At 46.8% G+C, this 25,366-nt stretch overlaps 1 protein-coding gene across 1 annotated transcript in view; it reads right to left on the reverse strand.

The window, feature by feature from the left end:
- Nucleotides 1–6,523: 6,523 nt before the first annotated feature.
- Nucleotides 6,524–25,366, reverse strand: part of IDH3A (isocitrate dehydrogenase (NAD(+)) 3 catalytic subunit alpha) — a 121,236-nt gene continuing 102,393 nt past the window's right edge. Inside the window, exons 9-11 of the mRNA XM_085643723.1 lie at nucleotides 8,689–8,773; nucleotides 7,539–7,691; nucleotides 6,524–6,898 (exon numbers count right to left, since the gene is read on the reverse strand). Of these exons, the coding sequence (XP_085499849.1) occupies nucleotides 6,815–6,898; nucleotides 7,539–7,691; nucleotides 8,689–8,773 (322 nt within the window). The 3' untranslated portion in view covers nucleotides 6,524–6,814. The remainder of the gene's footprint in view (nucleotides 6,899–7,538; nucleotides 7,692–8,688; nucleotides 8,774–25,366) is intronic.

The raw sequence follows: 25,366 nt of genomic DNA on the forward strand, positions 1-25,366 counted from the left end.
TCCTCGCGTTTTAACTAACACACTTATGCAAATTGTGCGTCTTCCTCTCCTAAACCTTTTTGCCTTTTTGCCTTTCTATCTTTCTCTTTCCTCTTCTCTTCCCTCAAATACCCCGCCCCACCTGACCTCCCCACCTCCCTTTATTTGTTCACGACACTAACCGAATGTTACTATATTCATTCTACTTAACCTTGTATGTACAACCCTGAGGAAGCCCCAGGCCGGATGGCCATGTAAGGGGCGAAACACGTGTTGGCTGTGTCATTTTCTTCCTTTTTCTCTCAACCACTCTCACGGATAGAGTGCAAATAAATGACTACATACCTTGGATAAACCCGTACAGAATTGGAATTTCTTCCCCACAAAAAAAAACAGATGAAACATATCTTGCCCAGACAAATCTACGGAATCAAAATAAAGGAACACAAACATCGAGTTTGTAGAAAGAGAAAGCACATTGTAAATCAAACGGGTGCAGCCAAGCATTAACACAACATGTTCTTTGAGGTTTGATGTTCTTTGAACGAGAACATCAAAGGGGCGCCTCGAAAGTGATTGCGTGCGAAAGTGAAAGTGATCGCGGGCGCATAATGAGCATGACGAGGTTTGCCATATGGTGCCTCTGCTCCTAAGCACGTGCCCGCGCACACGCACTGTAGCTCTACGCTGGCCATGGTAGCATTTTTTGAGCCCTCACTAAAAGTCTCGCCAGACCAGCGCATGCGCTGGGTCAGGCGAGACCTAAAAATGAATGCACACTTTTTTTTTTTTTTACTGTGTGGAGGGTTGATCTTCCCCTCCAGTGTGTATTAGACTACCTCCCTTCGGGACTGCTCTTTCTGAAAAAATGTTTAGCAACCGTATTTAGCAAGAATGGGTAGGAAGGATTGTGAATGTATATGTGTATATATATTTGTGCACATGTTTGTGTTTCCTTTATGTATTTCAAAAACGATAAAGCAATTCTTTGAAAGTCAGGTTGAGGTTGGTATTGGAGTCATAAATAAGAGAAAAGGTAGTTAAGGGACTAAGTACCCATTTGTAGGGATTAATTTGTTTTTCTCTACAGGAGCTTTTTGCTTGTTTTATTTATTCCTCCGCATCATTCTGTTCTTTGTCTGATGTCACTGCCCAGATACGGGAGGAGGATTAGGGCAAACCCCTAATTTCTTTACAAGGCTCCTTTGTGTGAATGCAGGACAACGCTTATTCAGGTGTAAGTAGGGCTGTGCCCAGCTCCACCCTCATCCTGCCAGTGTTCGCCCATCCAGGCACACCTAAGTCATCTATTGTGTAAGGCTGCCTGGGAGGAATACACAAAGACCAGCTGCTAGCTACACCTAGTCATATGAACCAGGCATCAGGCACTAAATGGCTATGGACAGGAAAATGTCTGTTTTCTAAAAGTAGCATTTTCAGAATTGTAACTTGAAATCCTACTTAACCATAAAAGAGTATTTTTTATTACAATTCCAAAGACACCAACCATAAACCGCTGACTTGTCCTTATTTGGGAGTTAGCCTTATTAAATGTAATCAGGTAACCCTAATGTTATCCTATGGGAGGAGTAAGCTATGCAATAATGAAAAATAAACTTAAGAGTTTTTCACTATCAGGACATGTAAAACCTAAAAGTACATATTGAACTTTTTAATTACATTGCACGCTGCCCTGTAGGCGTTTAGAGCATACTCTAGGCATTACTTATATCTATTAAAAAGCAAGATTTGGGTCTGGCAAAAGGTTTATTTGGCAAAAGGTTTATTTTGCCAGTTTGAAATGGCAGTTTAATGGGCATACATAGGCAGCAATAGTAGGCCTGAGACAGGGTTACACCAGTACATAAGTGGGTTGCACAATGAGTGCTGCAGGTCCACTATTGGAATTTTATTTACAGGCCCTGGGTATATGTAGTACCACTTTAATAGGGGCTTACAGGTACATCAAATATGCAGATTGGAAAGAATTAAGGTGTGCACGTGCACTTTAGAACTAGTTAGCAGTGGTAAAGTGCACAAAGTCCTAAGGCCAACAAAAACAAGAACAAAATATGTAAGGAGCAAACATTTAAGAGGAAGACCACCCAAAGGCTAACATGTCTAACACCTGTATACACCAAGTGCACCCTGAAGTGCTAGCATTAGAAAAGTGGCTAACCTCAAGATTGATACTATCAAGGGAACAGGACAACAATAATTCCAAAACTTTACCAGGGATCAAAGAGAAGCCCTAAAGGAACTAGCAGGGGATCGTCCGTGGTCATATTACCTAGAACAATGTATCACAAGGAGTGCCACAGACTTTCTAATGATGAACTGTAAACTAAATGACTAACCAAGGATCCTACACCCAAAGTCATGGATTACATTTCTTTTCTTGATATCATGGGGATTGAGGACGGCTGGATCAACAAAGCATTCTTGGCCCCATTGCTTTTATACACTTTGAAAGGTATACAGGAAAAACTATTTACCTCTGGGATGACCTATCATGTCTGGAATAGGCTTTGCTGAAGGGTATCCAGGCGCTATGTTCTTGCTGGGATCAGTCGAGGAGCCAAGTCTTGAGTCACTTTCTCAAGTGAGGGTGCTGTTCAGAGGTGGAAGGGACAGTCGTTCCATGACTTGGCGGCTAGGTAGGAGGCCACTGTGGCTTCAGCGGAAGCAGGGTCTTCGTGTGAAGGCAAGGGAGGCAGAGCGCAGTTGTCTGGATGTTTTGTGAAAGTTTAGTCGGTGGTTGATGTAAGCTGGTTCTTGGTCGTGGAGCCCTTGTAGGCATGTGTTAGCATCTTGACTTGGAATATTTTCTGGATGGGGAGCCAATCGGGGTACAGGAGGTGGGGGTGTTTTATAGGTTTGTCTGGGGAGGTCGAGGATGAGTCTGCCAGCCTAGTTCTGTATCGTCTGGAGTCTTTTCAGGATGCAGGTGGTGATCCCTGAGTAAAGTGCATTGCTTAGTCCAGCCGGCTGGTGAGTAGGGCTTGATGAACTGTTTTCTTGGTGGCAGTGGGAGCATGTGGAGTGTGTGGAAGCAGTCAGGAGAGACTGCGTTGATCTGGCACTTCATGGTGAGTTTGCTGTCCAAGATAATGCCAAAGTTGTAGGCGAGGTCTGTTAGTGTGGGTCCAAGTATTGAACCTCCTCAGACACAGTCTAAACGTTGAGTCATTATATACCAGCATACTTCAGGAATATAACTTGAAGGTCATCGAAAAGCTCATGACAAAAAAATGGGAGTATATTATACCTCCTGATTTCCCATTCAACTGTGCACACATGTCCTTGACCAGACATTTCTTGAAGCATAAAGGATAATGTTTCCTACAGACTCACGGGCTATCGATGGGGAGCAAGTTGGCGCAAAGTTTAGCTTATCTATATGTATATGCCTTCAAAACTAAATTAAGATATAGCGACTCTAAACCCTACAAAGAACAGATCAGGCTTTGGAAGAGGCATACAGAGGATATATTACTCACTTAGAGGGGTAATTTTGAAGAAGCAGATACCTTCTCCAGATACCTTCTCTTCCTGGAACCCATTACTTAAATTCTCCATGATTATGAATAAACAGGAGCTATCATTTCTTGACCTTAGATTCTATCTGGAGGTAGGGACCCTTAAAATTGAGCTATACTACAAACGTACAAGCAGTAACAGAATACTCCATTTGAGATTTTCCATTCCTGCACATTTAAGGGAGCCTACCAGTGGGCTAGTTTTTACGGTTGAGACATAACTGCACAGAGATCTGTACATACAATAAACATGCCACAAAACTCGCTGAGAAACTTAAAGAGAAGCTTGCTCCTGAGAGGATCATCAAAGGTGCTTGAAAAGAACTACAAATAAAAATAGAGACCAACTGCTGACTAGCCAACAAAGAACAGAAATTACAAGACCTATATGTGTGACCACATACTGCCCCAGCTCGAACAAAATAAATAATGTAGTAAATAAACATTAGCATATCATCACCTAAGGTGGTCTCACAATCGAGATAACCATGTTCTCGTTTAGAAAGGGCCAGAATCTTTGCAACATGGTGCACACGTCTTAAGAAACAAGTCAGTAGATAAGAATACTTCTACTCCACGGAACCTACCACCAGCCATGGGACATGACCCCTGCAGAAGCTGTGGGGTGTGTGGGTTCAAAGAGAACCAGGGTTCTAGATGCAGGTCTCCGGACACCATGGCGACTTAAGGAATAAACTAACTGCAACCTAAATTATATTATCTATGTGATTAAATGCCCTTGCTCATTAATGTACATAGGTATGACCATGCAGAAAACACTGGTCTGGATAAGTGAGCATAGGAGGACTTCTAGATGCAAAAAGGGTAACATAAAATTACCTGGATAAGGGACATTTCGAGGATGACACATGGAGGTTCATCCCCGAGAAACTGAAAACACTGCATCAAGACATGACAACCACCTTTTGAATACATGCACAATGTTGGATTTAAATGCCCAAAACTGGCACTAAGGGCCTGAATGATGAGATCCCCAGGGCCCAGCTCAATAAATGTGTGTATAATAATGAGGTAGTCATCAGTTGAACAGAATTACTTTAAGAACTTTGCCAGATACCTCTACTACCAATTCTGGCATTTTAGTATCATTAACTAAGTTCTAGAAGCAAGCACGCTTGAGCTTTCCATTCCCATAGTTGTCTGCCCTCTTTAGACAGGCATGCATTTTGGCAGTTGCTGCACTTCTGTTGCTACATATATTTAATATGTTGATATTTAAATGACTTCTTCCAGTTTAAGGGGTCCGCTATTACATAGTGCATTTATAAGTGACCCCCTAGGTACCCATAGACAAAGAAGGCTCTGTATATTGGGCCTTTTAGCTGGCTTAGCATTCTATTCAATACAGCAGGATAATTATACACTCACATGCATTGGTGAGCAGGAAACTACCACACCCAGGTACCCCCCTCAGTCAGAAGAACAGATGACCATTTTCTGCACTTATGCAGATTTGGGAATACTGTGTTGTTGTTAAGACGCACGCAACGTCAACCATGCTCCAGCATGGCGGCTGTCATTTTATAATCAGAGGGGCACTAGCATCGGCAGTACAAGTTCAGCTGCCCGATGGAAGAGCTGCAGATGTATGTACTGGCGCACCTCCTTGTCAAAGTAAAGTGTTCTTGGGCATTAACTGTAGGATCCATTCTGGGAACAGCATATGAGACCCCACCCTGAGGGACTGAGGTGGCTTTTGTCCTCTTTCTTTTAGCACGCTGCCTACCCGTTATTATTGGTGTGGATATTTTATAGAGAACTACGTGGTATGATTTTGGATTTTGAGGACCAATATTCCACATAGGGAACAGTGTAATTTGTTATTGTGGTAAGCCATGTCCTTCAAACAATATAGATAATTGGCATCACGAGCAAAATTGAATAATTGTTACTTATTTACACTAAGTGTGTGACTACAGGATTTGTCACCCTTGTGCCAGGCCATAGGTAAGCTGAGTGCTTGAATGATTACACGGACAATTGCAGTAATGACAAAGCACTTGTCATATGCAGTGTCACGTGTGCTGATTGAAGTATTTTCTCACTCTCTTATAACAAAGCATGATCTCTGTAACCAATTAATTTTGATCATGATGTATAGTTTTTATACCGCAGGTTTGCTAATATAAATGGTGAAGGTAGGAACTTTCTGTCTCACCTGATGTGTTTATATTGAGCGCTAGTAAATGGGGACCCTTGGATAGCCCTGACAAAAGCCCTTGACCAAACCCATGGCACACAAATGGTCAGACACATGTTAGCAACCTTAAAAGGATGACAGGGGCATTATACCCAAAGTTCTACTGTATGAATTTATACCTAGGGTACCACCTAATAAAGGAAATTCCTTTGGGTTACCCTAAAGTATTTTTAACCCCATATGGCTCCCGATCCTATACATGCTTAATCTTATATTAAGAACACCCTCAAATATGAGGTCAAGTCCACCCTGTTAGTACCATCTTACAAGAGTGGCGTGAGGTCGCCGTAGAGTAAGCATGCCATATAATGAATGTGAGGCTTCACATTCAGATACAACTGGTTTCTGCTTTTGCCGCCAAAGGCATAGATTGGAGAGGAAAGCAAATCCATCCTCTAGAGTTATAGACTATGCCTTTTGTGATCTTTCAGAACCTACCTGGTTCTTTCTCCACTTTTCCCGTAAACAAATATCCCCTGCAGTCTTACTTCTTAACATCTTATCACACCAATATTTGGTAACATACGCTTAGTATTCTAGTTTCCTGTATATTTACAGCTGCAATGCATAGAAATCATAGTTAGTCTATGGTTTAAGTCACGCCTTTTGGAAATAAACTGGGGCCTATGACTAACACTCAGATCCAACGTATTGTGGTTTTGGATCCCTCAGGCACTTAAGGCAACCACTTAAAGTAAACTCCTAATGAAGGCCAAAGACATTTAGCATTGAAACAATGAATCAGTAACAGGAAAACACTGTTATGGATTACAAAAAGTAAGCATTTCACAAATCATACTTGTTTATTGAAGCTTTGAGTGAGCAACTGCAAATTAATTCCCAAATAGAATTACGTTATATAAAAGAATACATTTCTTCACCGGACACTTATGAAAATAAATAGAATATCAAAAGCAACAAAATGATAAAATCACAAGCAAGGCACAAAATAATAATACGCTTTTAGCTTAGGCTGTGCGTTTTTTTTTAAGGTGCCAAAGCTAAAAACATGTAAATCAAATGATAACTGGAGTGTGATTCTTCGGCTTGTGCTGCAAAGTACATCGGCAACTCTTTAGTCACTGTCCCGTACCCGGCGACAAATGTCATCTGTGAACTCGGAACACTTGGACTTGCCTCCCAAATCCTTTGTCAGTGTCTAAGGACAAAAGGTTAGAAAAACAAAAAGTTTTTTAGTTTTCACAATAAAATTTAAAAATGAAATACAGACTTGTGGAATAATCAAAGATGCTTCCTGCTTTTCTTTCATAGTTTGAGCTCGCAGGTCGCACCAATAAATATTTTTATGTGCTGGTGGTTTCGCAGCAATTCCATCTCTCAGTGTGTTGCCCAGCATTCCAGGCTTTTCTGTACTAATATTAGGGTGTCTGCTCCTGGTGTCAATCTTACGCAAGTCTAGACCACTCAGCACCAGTAATTTATTCACTTTGTGTGATGCAGATACACAGGAGAGAGCTGCGGTGTATTGTTTGGTATTTGAGGAGTGCATATGCAACTAAACCCAGTGCCCATAGACAGAATCTCTTTAGACATATGTGAATGGGGTGGGGACGTTTGTGAACTAGAGGTGTACACATAAATTGTATTTCTGGCCCTGCTGAACATTTAAACTATTTTTATAGTTTTCATATTACAAACACGCTGTTTTTAAGGGCACAAGTACTAATTGGTTTAACTTGAGCAATATATTTATAGATCAAATAGTGTCCAATGGCATGTATTAATACTGCCTACCTCTCAATTGCAGTACAAATGTCTCACAAACCGTATTAACATACCTTTCCATCTTTGATTGCATCAAAACATGCTTTTTGAATTTTCAGGCCATGGTCATGGAGTCCCATGTGCCGCAGCATCATCACAGCACTCAAAAGAAGGGCAGTGGGATTCGCCATATCCATGCCAGCAATGTCTGGAGCTGTCCCATGAACCTACAAAATGGACAAAAAACATTTATCCTGGATCAAGATTCAGCAACACCACCCAATTTCTACAACACAAAAGGCCAATAAATACACGATCAATGCAAAGTCGAAGTAATAAAAACTGCCTTTGAGAGTAGATATTTATTGGCAAATTCACACAGGTGCTAGACATATAGAGCATTGGTAGTGGAGGGCATCACCACTCAATGTAATTATTACGTTCAAATTCAACTTAGGTAGGGCACTGTACTTAACTAACATGAAGTATGCAATAATGCACAGAGGAATGAGTCCAAATTTGAAAATGGTAAACGGCGAGAGGCCCATAATGCTTTGGCCCAGGTTCTGCGGGTTGATCTGGTCTAACGGTTCATAGCAATGCCACTTCCATTTGCTTCATTAGCATGATCACTGCCTTACATGTCAAACACCACTGTGGAACAGTCTCCTTGTATTTGGGTAGCAAGAAGAACTTGACGAGTAGCCCTCTTTGCCAGCACCATGAACAGCCTGATCATTCTTTTCTGGTGGGAAGAGGAATATCTCAAGGAGCTACAGCTACCGGTCTTTTATGATCACCGAGAGAAAGCGAGTATGTGATACAGTGTCAAAGCGGAGGATAATAGAACACAACACCTAAAAACTGATCAGAATAGATTCTGCAACTTGTGACATATTAGTTCCTCCTTAAGAACATATTTTGTAATAGACCAATTTCGCAAATTAAACTAGACAAAGCGCAACGTAAGATGTGGTCGATACTGGTGGTATACAATAAAACTCTAGATTTGCCTGGGTCCTTGCAGTATGACCTTTGCTTTCAGAACCTGTAAAAATGCGCCTAATGATCTACGCCCTTGACAGCGGAATTCTGAGTTCGGAAATGCTTGATCGATTCGGTTTGAAATGATTGTTCTGTATGTACATTTACCGCAATGCAAATATTCCTCATGTTTACAATGGAAGTAGAGCGTACGATATTGTGACAAACAAAACACTTTACCGATTCAAAAATAGCAACTCCATCGGCGCCAATGTTTCCGCTCGGTGTCACTCCAAGTCCTCCAATCAAACCTGCACATAAATCACTGCATAAAAAACAATTAGAAATTTTAAATGAGCTCATTGTAAAAAAAAAAGCATGTGGCTGTTATAAAGATTTGCGCATTCACCATGCTTGACAATGCATGATCCATGGCAGCTGCTTAACATTTATGAAATATGGCATTCGAAAAATAAAATTATAAAATATTCATTTCAATTGAACTTCTCTTCTACGGATAGTTTTCGAGCACGTTTAAGTGTTTCAGTATTTGTACTCCAATAAAGCAAAATGTAAAACATGTATGACCTTAACACTCTAGCCACTATTAGAACGTGAGCTCTATAGAATCAATTGTGTCTATTTATATGCATACACATGTTAACTCCTGCAATAAAATGTCCGCCTTTCATCATTCTCTTTTTGCTCGAGACCTGGAGAGAAAGGAAACACCCGGCATTAAGAATCCCATGTGGATGGAAAGACTACTGCACAGGTTCAGTAGGGTGAGCTTTACCTACAGGGTGCAGGGGACGGGAGACGGTGATACCACTCGACCGGCAGCAATTAGAAGTGAGTGCGCTCGTATCACGGAGCCAGCACGTCACTTAGAGGATACTATTTTGATGCACGCATTTACATCTGTTTGAATTTTGGAGACGCAAGAAGCGCATACACCAAGATTAAATGGTGTGACATTGGATGATTTTATATGGGAATTTGTGTTTACGAACCACATGACTGGATATTCTACCAACTGCTTCGTTGAACTTGTTGCCTTGAAAAAGTCTTTTGCAAGACGAAACACGTGTCGGCTGGTCCGTGTATTTTGGAATTGACTAAACATGTGTCAATAAAGAAAGGATGAAAAAAACAACCACTAATCCGAGGGTCCTGGATTGAACTTGTGACTGTTTAATGATTGGAAGCAACTGTTTTCATCTCTCTTGACGTTGTAATAGGTTTATATGATCTAATTAAGAAACTGACAAACTTGTATCAGTTGGGTATTTTACCCATACATTGGGTAGGTGTGCAATATTAGTCTTCTAAAAAAATTGCAGTAACTCTTGTTGATATGTCTTGTACATATTGATGGTGTCCGTAGGTAGTGGACATCAATTGAAGCTTTCAGCACCCTACAGCTTTTTACTTGTATTTACATATTGTTGACGCCTGAAACTCATTGATTATATTACTTTGCATTTTTGGTGTGCCGTCTTTCCCTGTTCTCAGGGACACTACTACCTACTTTTCTCATTGCATGTAAAAAAAAAGCATGTGGCTGTTATAAAGATTTGCGCATTCACCATGCTTGACAATGCATGATCCATGGCAGCTGCTTAACATTTATGAAATATGGCATTCGAAAAATAAAATTATAAAATATTCATTTCAATTGAACTTCTCTTCTACGGATAGTTTTCGAGCACGTTTAAGTGTTTCAGTATTTGTACTCCAATAAAGCAAAATGTAAAACATGTATGACCTTAACACTCTAGCCACTATTAGAACGTGAGCTCTATAGAATCAATTGTGTCTATTTATATGCATACACATGTTAACTCCTGCAATAAAATGTCCGCCTTTCATCATTCTCTTTTTGCTCGAGACCTGGAGAGAAAGGAAACACCCGGCATTAAGAATCCCATGTGGATGGAAAGACTACTGCACAGGTTCAGTAGGGTGAGCTTTACCTACAGGGTGCAGGGGCTCATAGTGACAAGGGGCCACCAAGGCTAGGTGCCACAGTGAAGTGTTCTTAAGGACTCACAGCAGAGAGGGCTTACCAAAACAGAGTGCCACAGTGAAGTCATACATGCTGTTCTGAGGAGCGCACGCTGGTCAGGGGCCACCAAGTCTAGGTGCCACAGTGAAGTCAGACACGCTGTTCTTAGGAGCTCACCAAAGCTGTGTGCCACAGTGAAGTCAGGTATGCTGGTCTGAAGGGCTCACAGTCAGAAGGGGCCACCAAGGCAAGGTGTCACAGTGAAGTCAGACACGCTGTTCTTAGGAGCTCACCAAAGCTGGATGCCACAGTGAAGTCAGGTATGCTGGTCTGAAGGGTTCACAGTCAGAAGGGGTCACCACGGCTAGGTGTCACAGTGAAGTGAGACTTGCTGTTCTTAGGAGCTCACCAAGGCTAGGTGCCACAGTGAAGTCAGACATGCTGTTCGTAGAAGCTCACCAAGGCTAGGTGCCACAGTTAAGTCGGTATGCTGGTCTGAAGGGCTCACAGTGAGAAGGGGCCACCAAGGCAAGTAGCCAGAGTGTAGTCAGGTAAGCTGGTCTTAAGGGCTCACAGTGACAAGGAGCCACCAAGGTGCCACAGTGAAGTCAGGTAAGCTGGTCTTAAGGGCTCACAGTGACAAGGAGCCACCAAGGCAAGGTGCCACAGTGAAGTCAGACACACTGTTCTTAGGAGTTCATAGAGGCTGGGTGCCATATTGAAGTCAGGTAGGCTGGTCTTAAGGGCTCACAGCGACAAGGGTTCCCCAAGGTAAGATGTCACAGTGAAGTCAGACATTCTGTTCTTAGGGGCTCACTGTAGCAAGGGACCGTAGTGTAGCAAAACTTCAGGAGGTCACCATCGCAAAGTACATGCAGACCCCCCCCCCCCCACCCCACTACCCCCCCCAACCAAACTCTGGACCTAGTCCGGAGCGCTCAGGCCAAGTTCATGCCAGTGCCCAAGGAGGCCCCAGGAGCTCGCCCCTCCCACCACTGGCAAGGGGCCACTCTCCCCTCCCCCCACTGGCAAGGAGCCACCAAGGCACTGTGCTACAGTGAAGTCATATGTAAAACAGAGAGAGACCCCTTGAAATGCTCAAGGGAATAGGATACTCTTCACAAGTATCAGATAGCAATCCCTTGATTCAACCAACACTTGAATAATCCTAAATCACAAGCTCTCAAAAATCAGTAAAACTCATTTACATAGAAATCTTGCTACATTTATTGTATACAGAACATATATTCTATCATATTAAAAACATATCATGATAAAGTCCCTTGCTAGGACTGTTAAAAACATATAATCTACACAATACAAATAAAAAAGGGGGGATAAATTGTTACACAATAAATGACACAATCAATGACACATCGTTATAGTCCCGCATAACAGAGAAAACAACATAAAAGACAATACACTTTGTCATAGATTGCACATCTAATCAGACCAACAATCTTAGTAATATAGCTTGTGGTATATCTGACACACCGTACCGATCCTCACTATTTCTATCACCGCCTAGTCCTTGCGGCGTGTTGCGTGTTGCATACACTTGACACGCTTAGTGGGGTCTAATAGCAGGAGACGGTAGTGATCAGTACAACAGATACCGGAGAAACACTTCCGCGTTTATGCAACGCGCAACACGCCGCAAGGACTAGGCGGTGATAGAAATAGTGAGGATCGGTACGGTACCTCCATATCACTCTGAAATACTTGAAAATCAAGCCAGAACCCCTTGCCCCCGCACCAGCCATAAAGACCGCCTCCGATACGACGCCAGCACCCTCATCGCTCTCAACCCAGGACGGACCCCCACCTGCTGCAGCACCAACCCGAAGCGCACCCACGGTCCGTTCGCCTGCCGGAACTGCAGCTTCTCCTGCATCAAAGATGCAGAGACACCCGCCACGACAAAACACAACCAGCTCCGATGCATCCTGATCAACACCCGCTCCGCAAGCAAACACGCCGTCGAGCTCTGGGACCTACTCGACACCGCAGCACCAGACGTTGCCTCCCTGACCGAGACCTGGATGAACAAAGCCTCCTCTCCAGACATCGCCATAGCCATCCCTAACTGATACAGGATCGCCCGCAGAGACCGTACCAACGGAGTCAGTGGAAGAATCGCCATCGTCCAAAAGAAAACCATCAGGGTCTCAACAAACACCGACGACACTCTCAGCACCGCCGAACACATGCACTTCCAGATCCACACAGACCTCAAGACCACGCTAAGAGGCACCCTCGTCTACAGACCACCCGGACCCCGACCACAATTCTGCAACGCCATCGCCGACTTCATCAGCTCGCACGCACTGACCTCCACCGACTACATCCTCCTCGGAGACCTGAACTTCCATCTAGAGAACAACGACGACAGCAACTCCTCCACCCTGATAGACAACAGCTGGTCACGACGCCGACCCACATCGCCGGACACACGCTCAACGCCATCTTCTCCTCAAGCCCCCACGTCTCCTTCAGCCACGTCTCCGAACCCAACTGGACCGACCACCACTGCATCCACTTCACCTTTCGGAAACCCGTCACACATCACCGCACCCTACAGATCCCCCGTCGCTGCTGAGGCAAAATCTCCGAAGTACAACTACAGACAAACCTCGCACTCAACCCACCGACCAACCCCGACAATGGTGCAACACCCTCAGACGATAGATGGACGACTGCGCCAACACCTTAGCCCCGCTGAAAAAACAAACCCTCAAAGACACCAGCAAGCGAGCCACCTGGTTCACCCCGGAACTCCTAGCGTCAAAGCGCACCTGCCGGAAGTTAGAGAACATATGGCACAGCGAGAAGTCGCCGGGCAGCCGCGCAGCCCACAAAGACGCCATCCGCAACCACCACCACCTCATCAGGACCGCCAAGAGGACCTCCTTCAAAGACTGCCTCGACAACAACGCACACAACAGCAAGGAGCTCTTCAACATCATGAAGGAACTCTCCAACCCCAGCTCCAAAGCCAACGACATCCCGTCGTCGCAAGCCCTGTGCAAATCCCTCGCAACCTTCTTCCACCGCAAGATCGCCGACATCCACGATAGCTTCAACCCCCGGACGACCCTAACAAGCCCCAACGTGCCGGAACGACCACCACCCCCCGACCCGAACCCCCTGACAACCTGGGCCAACGTGAGCACCTAAGACACAATCAAGACCATGGGCACAATCCACTCCGGCTTGCCGTCTGACCCTTTTCCACACCACATCTTCAACAAAGTCGGCAGCTCCATCGCACCCTACCTGCGCAACATCATCAACCTCTCCTTCGATACCGCGACCTTCACTGAAAGCTGGAAACACGCCGAGATCAACGCCCTACTGAAGAAACCCAAGGCAGACCCGAGCGAACTGAAAAACGTCCGGCCCATCTCCCTGCTTCCGTTCCCAGCTAAGGTAATCGAGAAGATAGTCAACATCCAGCTCAGCCGCTACCTTGAAGACAACAGCATCCTAGACCCCTCCCAGTGAGGATTCCGCAGCAACCACAGTACCGAGTCCGCCCTCATCGCCGCCACAGACGACATCAGGATCCTACTGGACAACGGCGAGACGGCGGCCCTCATCCTTCTGGACCTCTCCGCCGCCTTCGGCACCGTCTGCCACCGCACACAATGCACACGACTCCACGATGCAGGGATCTGAGACAAGGCCCTGGACTGGACCTCCTCCTTCCTCTCTGGCAGAACCCAGAGAGTCCACCTCCCCCCATTCCGATCCGAAGCCTCCGAGATCATCTGCGGCGTCCCGCAGGGATCCTCTCTTAGCCCGACACTGTTCAACGTCTACATGGCACCTCTCGCACGCATCGTCCGCCAAATCCAACCTCCACCAGGGAATAAAGGTCGTCGCCGACTGGATGGAGGATAGCCGCCTTAAGCTGAACACAGATCAGATGAGATCCTCATCCTTGGGCGCAACCCCTCAGCATGGGACGACTCCTGGTGGCCCGCGTCCCTGGGGACGCCCCGCCACACCCACCAACCACGCACGAAACCTGGGAGTCATCCTCGACTCGAAACTCGCCATGACCAAACAAGTCAACACTGTCTCCTCCACCTGCTTCAACACCCTCCATAGGCTCCGCAAAATCTACAGATGGATCCCTACAGACACAAGGAAAACAGTCACCCAGGCCCTAGTCAGCAGCAGACTCAACTACGGAAACGCCCTCTACGCCGGAGCCTCGACCAAGCTTATCAACAGACGGCAAAGAATCTAGAATGCCTCCGCACACCTGATCCTCGACGTCCCGCGCCGCGACCACATCACCCCCCACCTGAGGAACCTGCACTGGCTCCCTGTCGACAAAATAATCTCCTTCAATCTCCTGATCCACGCACACAAGGTACTCCACAAGTCCGGCCCAGCTTATCTCAACAGTCGCCTCTCCTTCTACATGCCCAACAGGAAACTCCGCTCCGCAGACCTCTCCCTGGCTACCGTCCCACACATCCGTAGAACCACAGCCGGAGGCAAATCCTTCTCCCACCGCGCCGCCAAGACCTGGAACACCCTCCCCCTCATCCTACGACAGACCGAAGACCTTCTAGCCAACAGGAGACAACTCAAGACCTGGCTGTTCGACCAGTAGCTTCAGCACCCCCCCGCTCCCCACCCTCAGTGCCTTGAAACCCTCGCGGGTATGTAGTGCGCTTTACAAATTTTTATTGATTGATCCACTTTACGCCTCCAATATTAAGCAGTGTTGAGTTGTTTTTTTTATTATGGAATAGCGTTCATTCATTTTCATGTTTGACCCGTCACTTGTGGAATCTCAGCATTGTTTTCTGGTATAAATGCATAAATTAACCCCTTTACTGCCAGGCCTCCCCCCTGTGCCACGCCCTTTTTTGACTATTTGGGTTAGTTTGCACTTAGGCCCTCATAACATTTTGTCCACATAAGGTTTCCACGCCAAATTTGCATCCTTTTCTTCCAACATCCAGAGGATTCTAAAGGATTCCCTTGGAAGGGACAGAGAAATTAGGCACAATACAGTTAAATGTGCGCTTTTTGGGAAAAATGAGATAAAGGTGCTGCAGAAGGAAGCGCCTGGTTTCTTCCCTGCAAATGGTATCAATGAAGGGTTTGTGGTGCTAAAATCACCATCTTTCCAGCTTTCAGGAACAGGCAGACTTTTGTCAGACAACTAAAGTTTTCTACACAGTTTTAGCATTTTACTGAGACATAGCCTATTTTTCCTATTTTTTGTGCTTTCAACCTCCATCCAGTTAGTGTTAGAATTGGGCGTTAAACCAATAATGGATCCTGGAAAGCTATACATTTCTGAAAAATAGACCGAATTCTGAATTCAGCAAGGGGTCATTTGTATTAATCCTTCAGGGTTTTCCTATATAAAGTAACAGTTGAAATAAAAGAATATTGAAATTTAGTTGAAAAAAAAATTTTATTTGTGCCTGTAACAACTTCTAACTATGGTAGATTTTTGAAAGCTTTATACTGTTACATCCACGGGACCCTTCTGGTTGAGGAGATCTATGAGGCTTGTAGGTTCACGAAGAACCCGAGGTACCCAGAGCTAATAATTGAGTTGCACCTTGCAGTATTTTTTCATTGTGAATACAGTAATTTATTTGGTAAAATATAAAGAGTGTATCAAGTAAACCTATGTATTTCGGAAATTGGTACAAGATATGGAGTTTAGAAGCAGCGTTTTTTTTTTGCATCTCTGAATTTGTGGGTCCCCAAACTAGCATGTGAATTTGACGGTATCGTTTAAATTGACTTCCTTTTTACACGCTGTCTTCCATTTGGAAGGCAGAAATGCATAGAAAGACAAATAGTAATAACAATTGTTCTACTACTGTGTTTTTCCCCAAGACTCCCGATAGAAATGGTACCTCACTTGTGGGGTAGGCTTAGTGCCTGCAACAGGAAACAGCTTAAAAATCAACAGGTACACATCACATTTTTCCATTGCAAACTGACCTTTTTTCCATGGCTGTGGAATTTGGACCCTAGCTCAGTTGGCACCTAGAGAAACCAAGCAAACCTGTATCTGTTTGAAAACTAGACACCCAGGGAAATCCAGAATGGGGTGACTTGTGTGGCTCTCAACAGGTTCTGTTACCTAGAATCTCTTGCAAACCTCAAACTTTGTAAAAAAAAGAAACATTTTCCTCACATTTCTGTGATGGAAAGATCTGGAATTTGCGGGGATCCACAATCTTCCACCCACCCAGCATTCCCCCAAGTCTGCCGATCAAAATGGTACCTAACTTGTGTGGGTAGGCCTAGTGCCTGTGATAGGAAACGGCCCAAAATGTATTGTGGAGACATCAAAATGATGCAACACAAAACGACCTGGTTTTGAAAGGGGGGCACCTGCCTTTTTTGGTACCGGGCTAGACGGCCATCTAGGGAAACCTACAAAACCCAGACATTTTTTAAAACTAGACACCCAGTGCCCTCCCTGGTGCCTAGTGGGTAGATCCCTGCTTGGGGATCGCTCTCCCGGGGCGATCCCCAAGCAGAGATCCTCTAGGGAGGGGTACCATTGGAAAGGGGAGATTCTCCCCTTTCGAATGGTACATCTCTCATGTGATTCGGTGCTCAGAGATAGCCCCACGAGCACCGAAGCACTGAAACAGAAATGAGCTGATTGGCCAGCGCGCCATGTGCACAATTGTCATTACATATGGGAAAAAATGCCTCAGGAGCTTGGGGAAGCTCTTTCCTTCCTCCCAAGACAAAAAGGAAAAAAAAGGAAATCCCTCTGCAGAGGGATTCTGCATTGGTGTCCCATGGAAGGAACAATTACGTCCATGGCACAACAGAGATGCAGCTATGGACGTACGGTTACGTCCATGGCATGAAACCGGTTAACCATTTGGGTGGCAAAGACAGAGTGGTGCTTTCCTTGGCTGTGGCGCTCGTGTGTAGAGGATGGAACCATTCCTTCTTGGCAACCACCCACAGGAGAAGTGCTGGCGCTCCCCTCGTGGGTAGCCAATCTACGGGCCCCCACCAGGTATGGCAGCTTAAGTGCTTCTGCTGCCACCCCTGACCCAGGGCCAGACTGGGAACCAAAACCGGCCCTGGCAAACTGCTCGGCCAGCTCCAGGGATCAGTTGGGGATTGGGGGGGACAAGCTGAGCAGATTGATATGGCTGGTTTTGTTCGATTTTGTTACAGGGGGCCGATATTGCAGGCCACGGTAACAAAAACAGGCCCCCAGGCACGGCCCAAAGGGGATCCGCCTGGTGCCCACTATGGCCACACTGTCCCTGCCCCGACTCACCCCACTCTCGGCAAGCTGATGGTGTGGGTGCGCCGACCTCACCACAGCAGGCTAGGGACACGCTGGAAGCCATTGTTTCAAGCGCGTAGGAGAAAAAAGTATGTTTTTACTCTTCGGTGGGAAACGGGGATGACAAATAGGCAGGGAAGGAGTTTTTCCTTTACTCCGGTGTCTCTTTGCAGGGCATTACTGCGATCTAGGGTGGGGCTGCAACTGCACAGCAGGGATGCACCTCTTAGATCACCAGGGATTTTTTCCGCATATTTTTTGTAGGGGAGAAGCCCCTTGGGCATGGGACACTCACCATTAATTTGGGCATTGTTATGGATGTTTTCTGCTACTTCCCTTCCCCACCCCCCCGGTGGAAGATTGGCCATATTTGTAGGCCCATCTGCATCCAAGGGTGGCAGATTGCCAATAAACACCTGGGATTCAAGTTATTGATATGTTGGGGAACGGCCCCTTGGGCAAGTGTTGCTCCCCAATATTTGCCCATATTTTGGCGGTTTGCCCCCCCCCCCCCAGGGGTTTATCGGCCTTATTTTTAGGCCAGAAGAATGCCACGAGACAACAGGGATTATACATATTTACATGTAGGGGAGCTCCCCAATATAATGCCAATATGTTGGCCCTTTTCTGCCCCTCTGGGGGCAAATAGACCTTATTTTTAGGCCCATCTACCCAGCAAGGGAGGCAGAAAGCCACTAGACACCAGGGATTTTCCTTATTTATATAATGGTGATCGGCCCCTTGGGCAAGGGTTGCTCCCTATTATGGAGGCAATATTGTGGCTGTTTTATGCACGTTGTGGCAGATGAGAGAGAGAGAGCGAAAGAAGTTCAGTTGATTGCCTGTATTTACTGGTGTTTGGCTGGAGGTGTGTGTGTAGACTGGCACTTGGCTGGCGGTGCGTGTGGACTGGCGCTTGCCTGGCAGTGGGTGTGGACTGGCACTTGGCTGACGGCGCTTGTGGACTAGCGCTTGGCTGGCGGTGCATGTGGACTAGCGTCTGGCTGGTGGTGTGTGTAGGCTGTCATTTGCTTGGCAGTGTGTAGAGTGGTGCTTGGCTGGCGGTGTGTGGACTGGCGGTGGGTTGGTGGCTGGTAGCCAGTAAGTGTATTGACTTGCTTGAGGTGTGTTTGTCAGTTGTCTGATGTTTGGGTGCTTGGTGCGGGGTTCGGTGTGTTAGTACTGTTGGCGTATGAGAGTGATGGGCCCTTGAATGGCACGGTTTGTAAATGTGTATTGAATTGGGCTCGCAGCTGGCAATGTGAATGGTTTTCTGTGTCCGACACATTAAAGGCGTGTGAATGGATCATTAAGCGGTTGGTCCCTGGATGTGGCTTTACAGCTCATGTGCTTTTAAGTCGGTGGTTCTTTGATCTAATGTTGAAATTATTAAAAAAGACTTTTTCAGAATGTATTTTTTTTTAATGAACCATTTACTCACCCTCGTGCCAAATCCAACCAGAGGGCCTGCGATTGACTAGTGGATGGGTGTGCAGTAATGTTTTGGTTTTTTTTTTAGGTTTTTTTTTACCATCAGTGAATACTGTAGTTAACACCTTCTGCCCTCACATCTTTTTGTAAACTGGTTACCAAGGGAAAAATATGTGGTATGTTTTGTGTGGATCCCTCAAGGTTTACTTACCCAGAAGCCTCAGTAAATTTGATTCATTGACAAAAACAAGTTGTTTACTCACATTTTTGTGTGGGAAGGTTGTGGAATCACTGGACCATCACAAACTTCCTACCACCCAGCGTTCCCCAGGAAGCCGGATAAAAACGCTACCTAACTTGTGTCCACAGCTAGGCACATTGCAAAAAAAAAAAAAAAAGGGTCCGATTTCAGTTGAAAAATGTGATTTGTGCATGTTGTCTTTTGGGCCGTTTACTGTTGTGGGCACTAGGTCTCCCACATGAGGCAGCATTTTTATCGAGAGACTTTGGGGAATGCTGTGTGGAAGGAAGTTTGTGGCTCCCCTCAGATTCCAAAACTTTCCATCACAGAAATGAGGGTTGCAAGAGATTTTGGGTATCAGAACCTGGTGAGAGCCACACAAGTCACCAAATCCTGGATTCCTCTAGGTGTCTAGCTTTCAAAAATGTTCAGGTTTGCTAGGTCTCCCTTGATGCCAGCTGAGCTGGGGCCCAAAATCCACTGCTAGGCACATTGCAAAAAAAAGGGTCAGTTTTCAGTGGAAACATTTGATGTGTCCTTGTTGCCTTATGGGCCGTTTCCTGTTGTGGGGACAATGCAGTTTTCTGTCGGGGGCAGAAACCGTGGGTATCTTTAGAATTCCCACGATGTTGGAAAATAAGGACGCAATTTTGGTGTGAGAACCTTACGTGGACAAAAAGTAATGGGGGCAGGGGGCCCGGTAGCAAAGGGGTTAAATAATTCTGATTTTAAAATCTGGTTGGCCAGTGCAGCTGTCCACAAGACCTCTTTACCAATGCTTTTAAATATACTGAGTGGGCTTCGGCTCTGTCCAGAAAAGTATTTCTCTCTCACCTCATGCTGTTGGATGTCCGATGTATGATTTTGGCTGTGCAGTGGAATGCAAGCCTTTGGAGTGCTTGCATTGCATTATATGGAGGGAGTATTTTACCTTTCAAAAGTACAGTGAATCACACATCAAATTCTTTATTGCACAGATGCTATAAAGCCAATAGACTACTGTTTTTGTTTTTTTACTGTAGCAAACATTTCTAATGTCTTAGTCAGGACTCACAAAATTTAAGACCTGTTGGCTTTGCAATTGCTTGTTTCAAGTCTTTCGTCTAAGCATCACATCATAATTGTACCCTTGAATGTAATCCTTTCTCTGACATTATTATGTGTGCCTTAACCCCCTGAAAAGAGGGTAAAGGTTCGTGGAAACATTTGGTTACAGAGCCTGCATATCCATAGCTGATCTCTGACGTTATATGTCCCACAGCTAAATCACAAGCTTTTGGAGAGTAAGAGGGGCCAAAAAGATCCTGGCTGGTACTGGTCATGACTGCCCAGTGATGGTATTAAAAGAGAAGGCACATACCTCATGGGCTCTGGATGTTAGATTTCAGCCCTAGGCATCTCTGGATCAACACAGTAATCTAAGAGAGGTTGTGTCACCATCCTCACCTACCCACTGACTGAATGACATCCTTTTCTCCCAAGACTACCATTTCAGTTGCTAGGAAACAGTTGCTAATCCCGCCAGCATGTGTCTAAGGTATGACAAAAGTTTGTTAAGAAAGTTGGGAAGCTGTAAGGATACTTGGAGAAAACACTTAGAAAATGTTCATACAATGCTGTAACCACAACAAAGACTAACAGAGATTGATATTTTCATCTCATTCAGAGGTTAAAATCCCACTTCAACTAACCTTAACATCTGTTCATCCAAACAGCTTACGTTATTTAGCCCTTCATTTGCATGTATATTTTGGATATTACTGAATTTCAATTGCGTTTCACTTGACACAAACCTTTCACAGAGCATGTTTAATAAATAACAAGTGTGTCTATGAAAAACAACATAAATACATTATCACAACTCTCATGCTTGAAAGTATATCTACACTTGTAAAAGTTTCAGAGCAGTCTGAAAGTTGTACGGAATGTCTTTACTAGCTTCGCTACTTGAACCGGACGGCACTCGTGGATCTCTGGGTGACATTATTCTCACAAACTTGGACTGTTAACATTGCACAAGAACACTTGTCAAATATGCACTATCCGCTAAGCCCTGAAGAAGTCCCAAGGGGATGAAACGCGTTGGCAGTCTTGTCCATAGCGTGAAGTGTTTTTCATGAAAATCCACAATCAAATTGCACAGACTGCTAATTTGCCTCTTTGGAAGATTGGATCTTGTTCTTGTTTGTGGACTGTTGGACACTCATATTTGCTATTTATCATACATTCCTTATATCTAGAGTGCAAAACCGACCTGTTGGAGTTTCATGTTTGATGGGTTAGACCCATCTTTCACAGGACGTAGGAAGGTCACATCTTAGGTTTTCTGCACCTAGGCCACACTACAATTTGTAGACATAGTACGTCATTGTGAATGGTGCTGGATTTGCTGCCTTGACCACCTTTTTTTTGCGTATCAGGAATGCATAGACGTAGGCTGTGCGCCAAAGAACAAGAGTGCATTCTGTAAATAATTTAGGATGCTCTAGGGAAATGTCATTTGGATGCAACCGCCCTATGGAGGGGGGTGTTGGAAACATCCAATTCCCAATGCCAGCTTGGGAGGCGAGCAGAAAAGGCCTGCAGCACAAGCTGCCATTGGGAAATGGATGTATTTAAACATCCCTGCACAATGTGGCAGGCACCATGAGGATGTTTAGGGGGGCACCATAGGTGACCCAAAGCCCCATAGGTGAGGGCCAGGGGGAAAGGGTAACTTGCTAGGGGCTCCCAAAGACACTTTGACGGCCTTTCAATGTTGGAAAAGCCGACATGAAATGGCTAACAAAAAGTGGCATCATAATACAGACGGCAGAGCCTAACATCGCTCCACCGTCATTAGGAGATTACGGAAACTTCCAACAGGCTCAGAAGCGTATCAGGATCCACCCGCAGGTTCGCCGTCATCCTAATATGGCAGTCAGACTGAAACCTAAGATGTAGGGCGGAAAGCATCCAACAGCTGGTAGGAGGCTTTCCGCCCGAGATTGTAATTAGGCCCCAAGTGTTTGATGATTGGTTAAGGGAAGGTAAGCACTTAACAAAATGTGTCATGCACGGTAAATGCTGCAAAGCTCTCCTGCCTGCAAGGGCCGAACACATAAGACATCTTTAGCAAGGTTTCCTGCGAAGAAGATTTTTTGCACAGTGTCTATTTGATTAATCCAGCATTTATTTCCATTTATTCTCTTAATAAAGATGTATAGATTATAATGTGGCAACTCAAAATACCCATGTAGGGGCGTGGCTTGCAGCCGACAGCAATGGCCGCAGCCTAGGAGAGCTCCGCGCTCACTAGTCTCTCGCCCCAAAATATCCTGCCACTAATCCGCATCCACGGCGACAAGGATCGGCTGCGCCGACTGTCGGGAGGCTCCGGTGCCGCCCGGGTGCTGTCTGGAGACTGCCAGTGCCGCCGCGGGGTCCGCATTGGCAGGACCGAGGGTGCGCCCTGTTTCCCGGGGCCGCGACCAGGGACTGGAGTGAGCGAGCGCGGCCGAGGAGGCGGAGCTCGGCGCAGACCCGCTCGGGGGACTGAGGCGGCGCATCGCACAAGGCGGAGAGGAAGCGGAGCACAGAACGGGGCCACGCTGGCCCTCGGTGCCTCCCTGGGGGCAGTGCCGACGTAGACCCGGGCCTCGTGGCGGTGGGATCCCCGCGGTGTGACGCCGGGCTGCGAGACGGGGCACGTGAGTGGGAGTGAAGACGAGGTGCCCCGGCTCAGATACATCGGGGGAAAGGGGGTGTCCCGGCTCTCCCCCACCCCCCTGCATCGGCGACTAAGGGGTGCTCCAGCACGGACGTTGGCCTTGCTCTCTGGACCTACGGCCTGGAGTCCGGGCGTGCCCCGGGGTGCAGGTTGGTCTAGCCCACAAGAAGAAAGCAACGGTGAGCCCGGGCCTGCATTCCTGACGTTCCGGCCGCCGGTGACTTGCAACAGGGGACTGGGGTCCGGCCCGGCCTGCGACCGGCGAGGTGAGAGTACCTGGTGATTCAATCAAGCGCCTAGTCAAACCCCCCCCCCCGCGCGCGCGCGCGCGGCCCTACAGGGTTGCGAAAAGGCCGCATAGCGGACAAGACACACCGCAGATACAGTGGGCTGCGCATGGTGCTCCCCATTGCGCTTCTCCAACACGACCTGTGAAGTACGGGCGTATTCCGGACTACGGCTCCCTGCACAAGCGGAGGCGAGGAAGGGAGGGAAACCCGAAAGGCCGAGCGCTGACCTTTCCGGCGCAGTCTGGCAGCGGCGACTACTGACCTCCCCCGTACGCCGATACGCCGCGAGACGGAGTACGCACCATGGGGGGGGAAAGGCCAGCGTGGGCCGCAGGCAAGTTAGACAAATATGCCTATCGCGGAGAGAGATCGCAGACCCCAGAGACTCCCAAGAAGAGTGAGGACACAGCGCAAGCCGGCCAGCCTGGGGAGATTACCCTACACGATGTAATGCGCACGCTAACGCAAATGCAAACAGCGATAGGTACGATCGCCACGGACATTACACTGTTACGGGCAGACGTGTCAAAAATAAATGACAGGCTGAAGGAGGTGGAGGACACGACGGCCACCCTGTCCACGGAGACAACCCTGCTGCAAAATAAAGTGAGGTCTTTGGAAAAGGCGCAGAAACAACTGGAGGCAAAACTGGACGACCAAGAAGGGAATAACATCCGCTTAGTAGGAGTGCCGGAGACCGTACCCGGTCCGGCACTGGACTTATTTGTGGAAGACCTAGTCAAGAATAAACTCCAACCCAGAGGATTGTCGGGGTTTTTCTCAGTAGAACGGGCGCACAGGGTGCCAGGAGGGTCGCCCAAACCGGGTGCCCCACCACGGCCTATACTAGCAAGAATATTTAACTTCCGTGACCGGGATGCCATTTTGCAGACAGCACGAGTTGCTCCCCCACTCCAAGTGGAGAATAGCAAAGTGGAGATCTACCCGGACTACACAGTGCTGGTAACAAAGCAGCGCAGAGACTTCCTGGAGGTAAAGAAAGAACTACGAAGGAGAGAACTGAAATATGCAATGCTCTTCCCCGCAAAGCTCAGGGTGGAGGCGGAGGGCAAAACCTGGTTCTTCATGTCCCCGGAGGAGGCAACAGAATGGCTAGAGGGCTGGCGGAAGGCCGCGGGACGCAATGGAGCGTCGCAGAGAACCGGACAGTCCGCGGACAGGGCGGTGGAATCGGACTTATCGCACAAGGGGGCAACCGGATGAATACGACACCACACCAGGCAGGATCTGCACATGGGGCTCGACGGACAGCGGCAATGTCACGACGACCTCTGTCGCTCCAGAGGGGTGGCCGTGAGGGTTGGGCTTGGGCCGCCTCTCCGGAGCCTCTCACTGACACTGGAACAAAGGGTCTGCGAAGGCTGAGGACGGTGCCATCCGGAGAAAGGCTGAGCGGGAGACTCGCGCGGCCGGAGCCTGAGACATCTTCACAGCCGTGGACATATTGAAGCTCTGAGGGGGAGACTCAGACTGGGTGCAACTGGCATCTCCCCCCTGGCACGCAAGTACACAGTTATGGGGAGAAAGCACTCTGCTCAGTTGGGGTGGTGGGTAGTTTGGAATCCGCCGGGCAGGGAAGCAGGGAGGAGGGTGGGGGGGACGGGGTGTTTACTCGGGGTTATGATTCACAAGGGTTTATCTGAATACCACAAGCCTAGTCTACGTCTGCATATACTCATCTCACAACGGTCATTATATAGCGCGCATAAAACATACGATATCAAATGGGCCCGGACACGGAACAAACCTTAGGGAAGACCGACAGCCCGCATGCCACTAACCACACCAGTCCTGGCAAGAACCTAGAGGTCCTGTCCTGGAATGTCAACGGGTTGGGGGACAAGATAAAACGGGGGCTGGTATTACAGTACATTAAACGGAAGGGACCGGCGGTGGCGCCGTTACAAGAAAC

Source organism: Triturus cristatus, chromosome 3_1 (genome assembly GCF_964204655.1).
Source record: "Triturus cristatus chromosome 3_1, aTriCri1.1, whole genome shotgun sequence".
NCBI classification, from domain to species: Eukaryota; Metazoa; Chordata; class Amphibia; order Caudata; family Salamandridae; genus Triturus; species Triturus cristatus.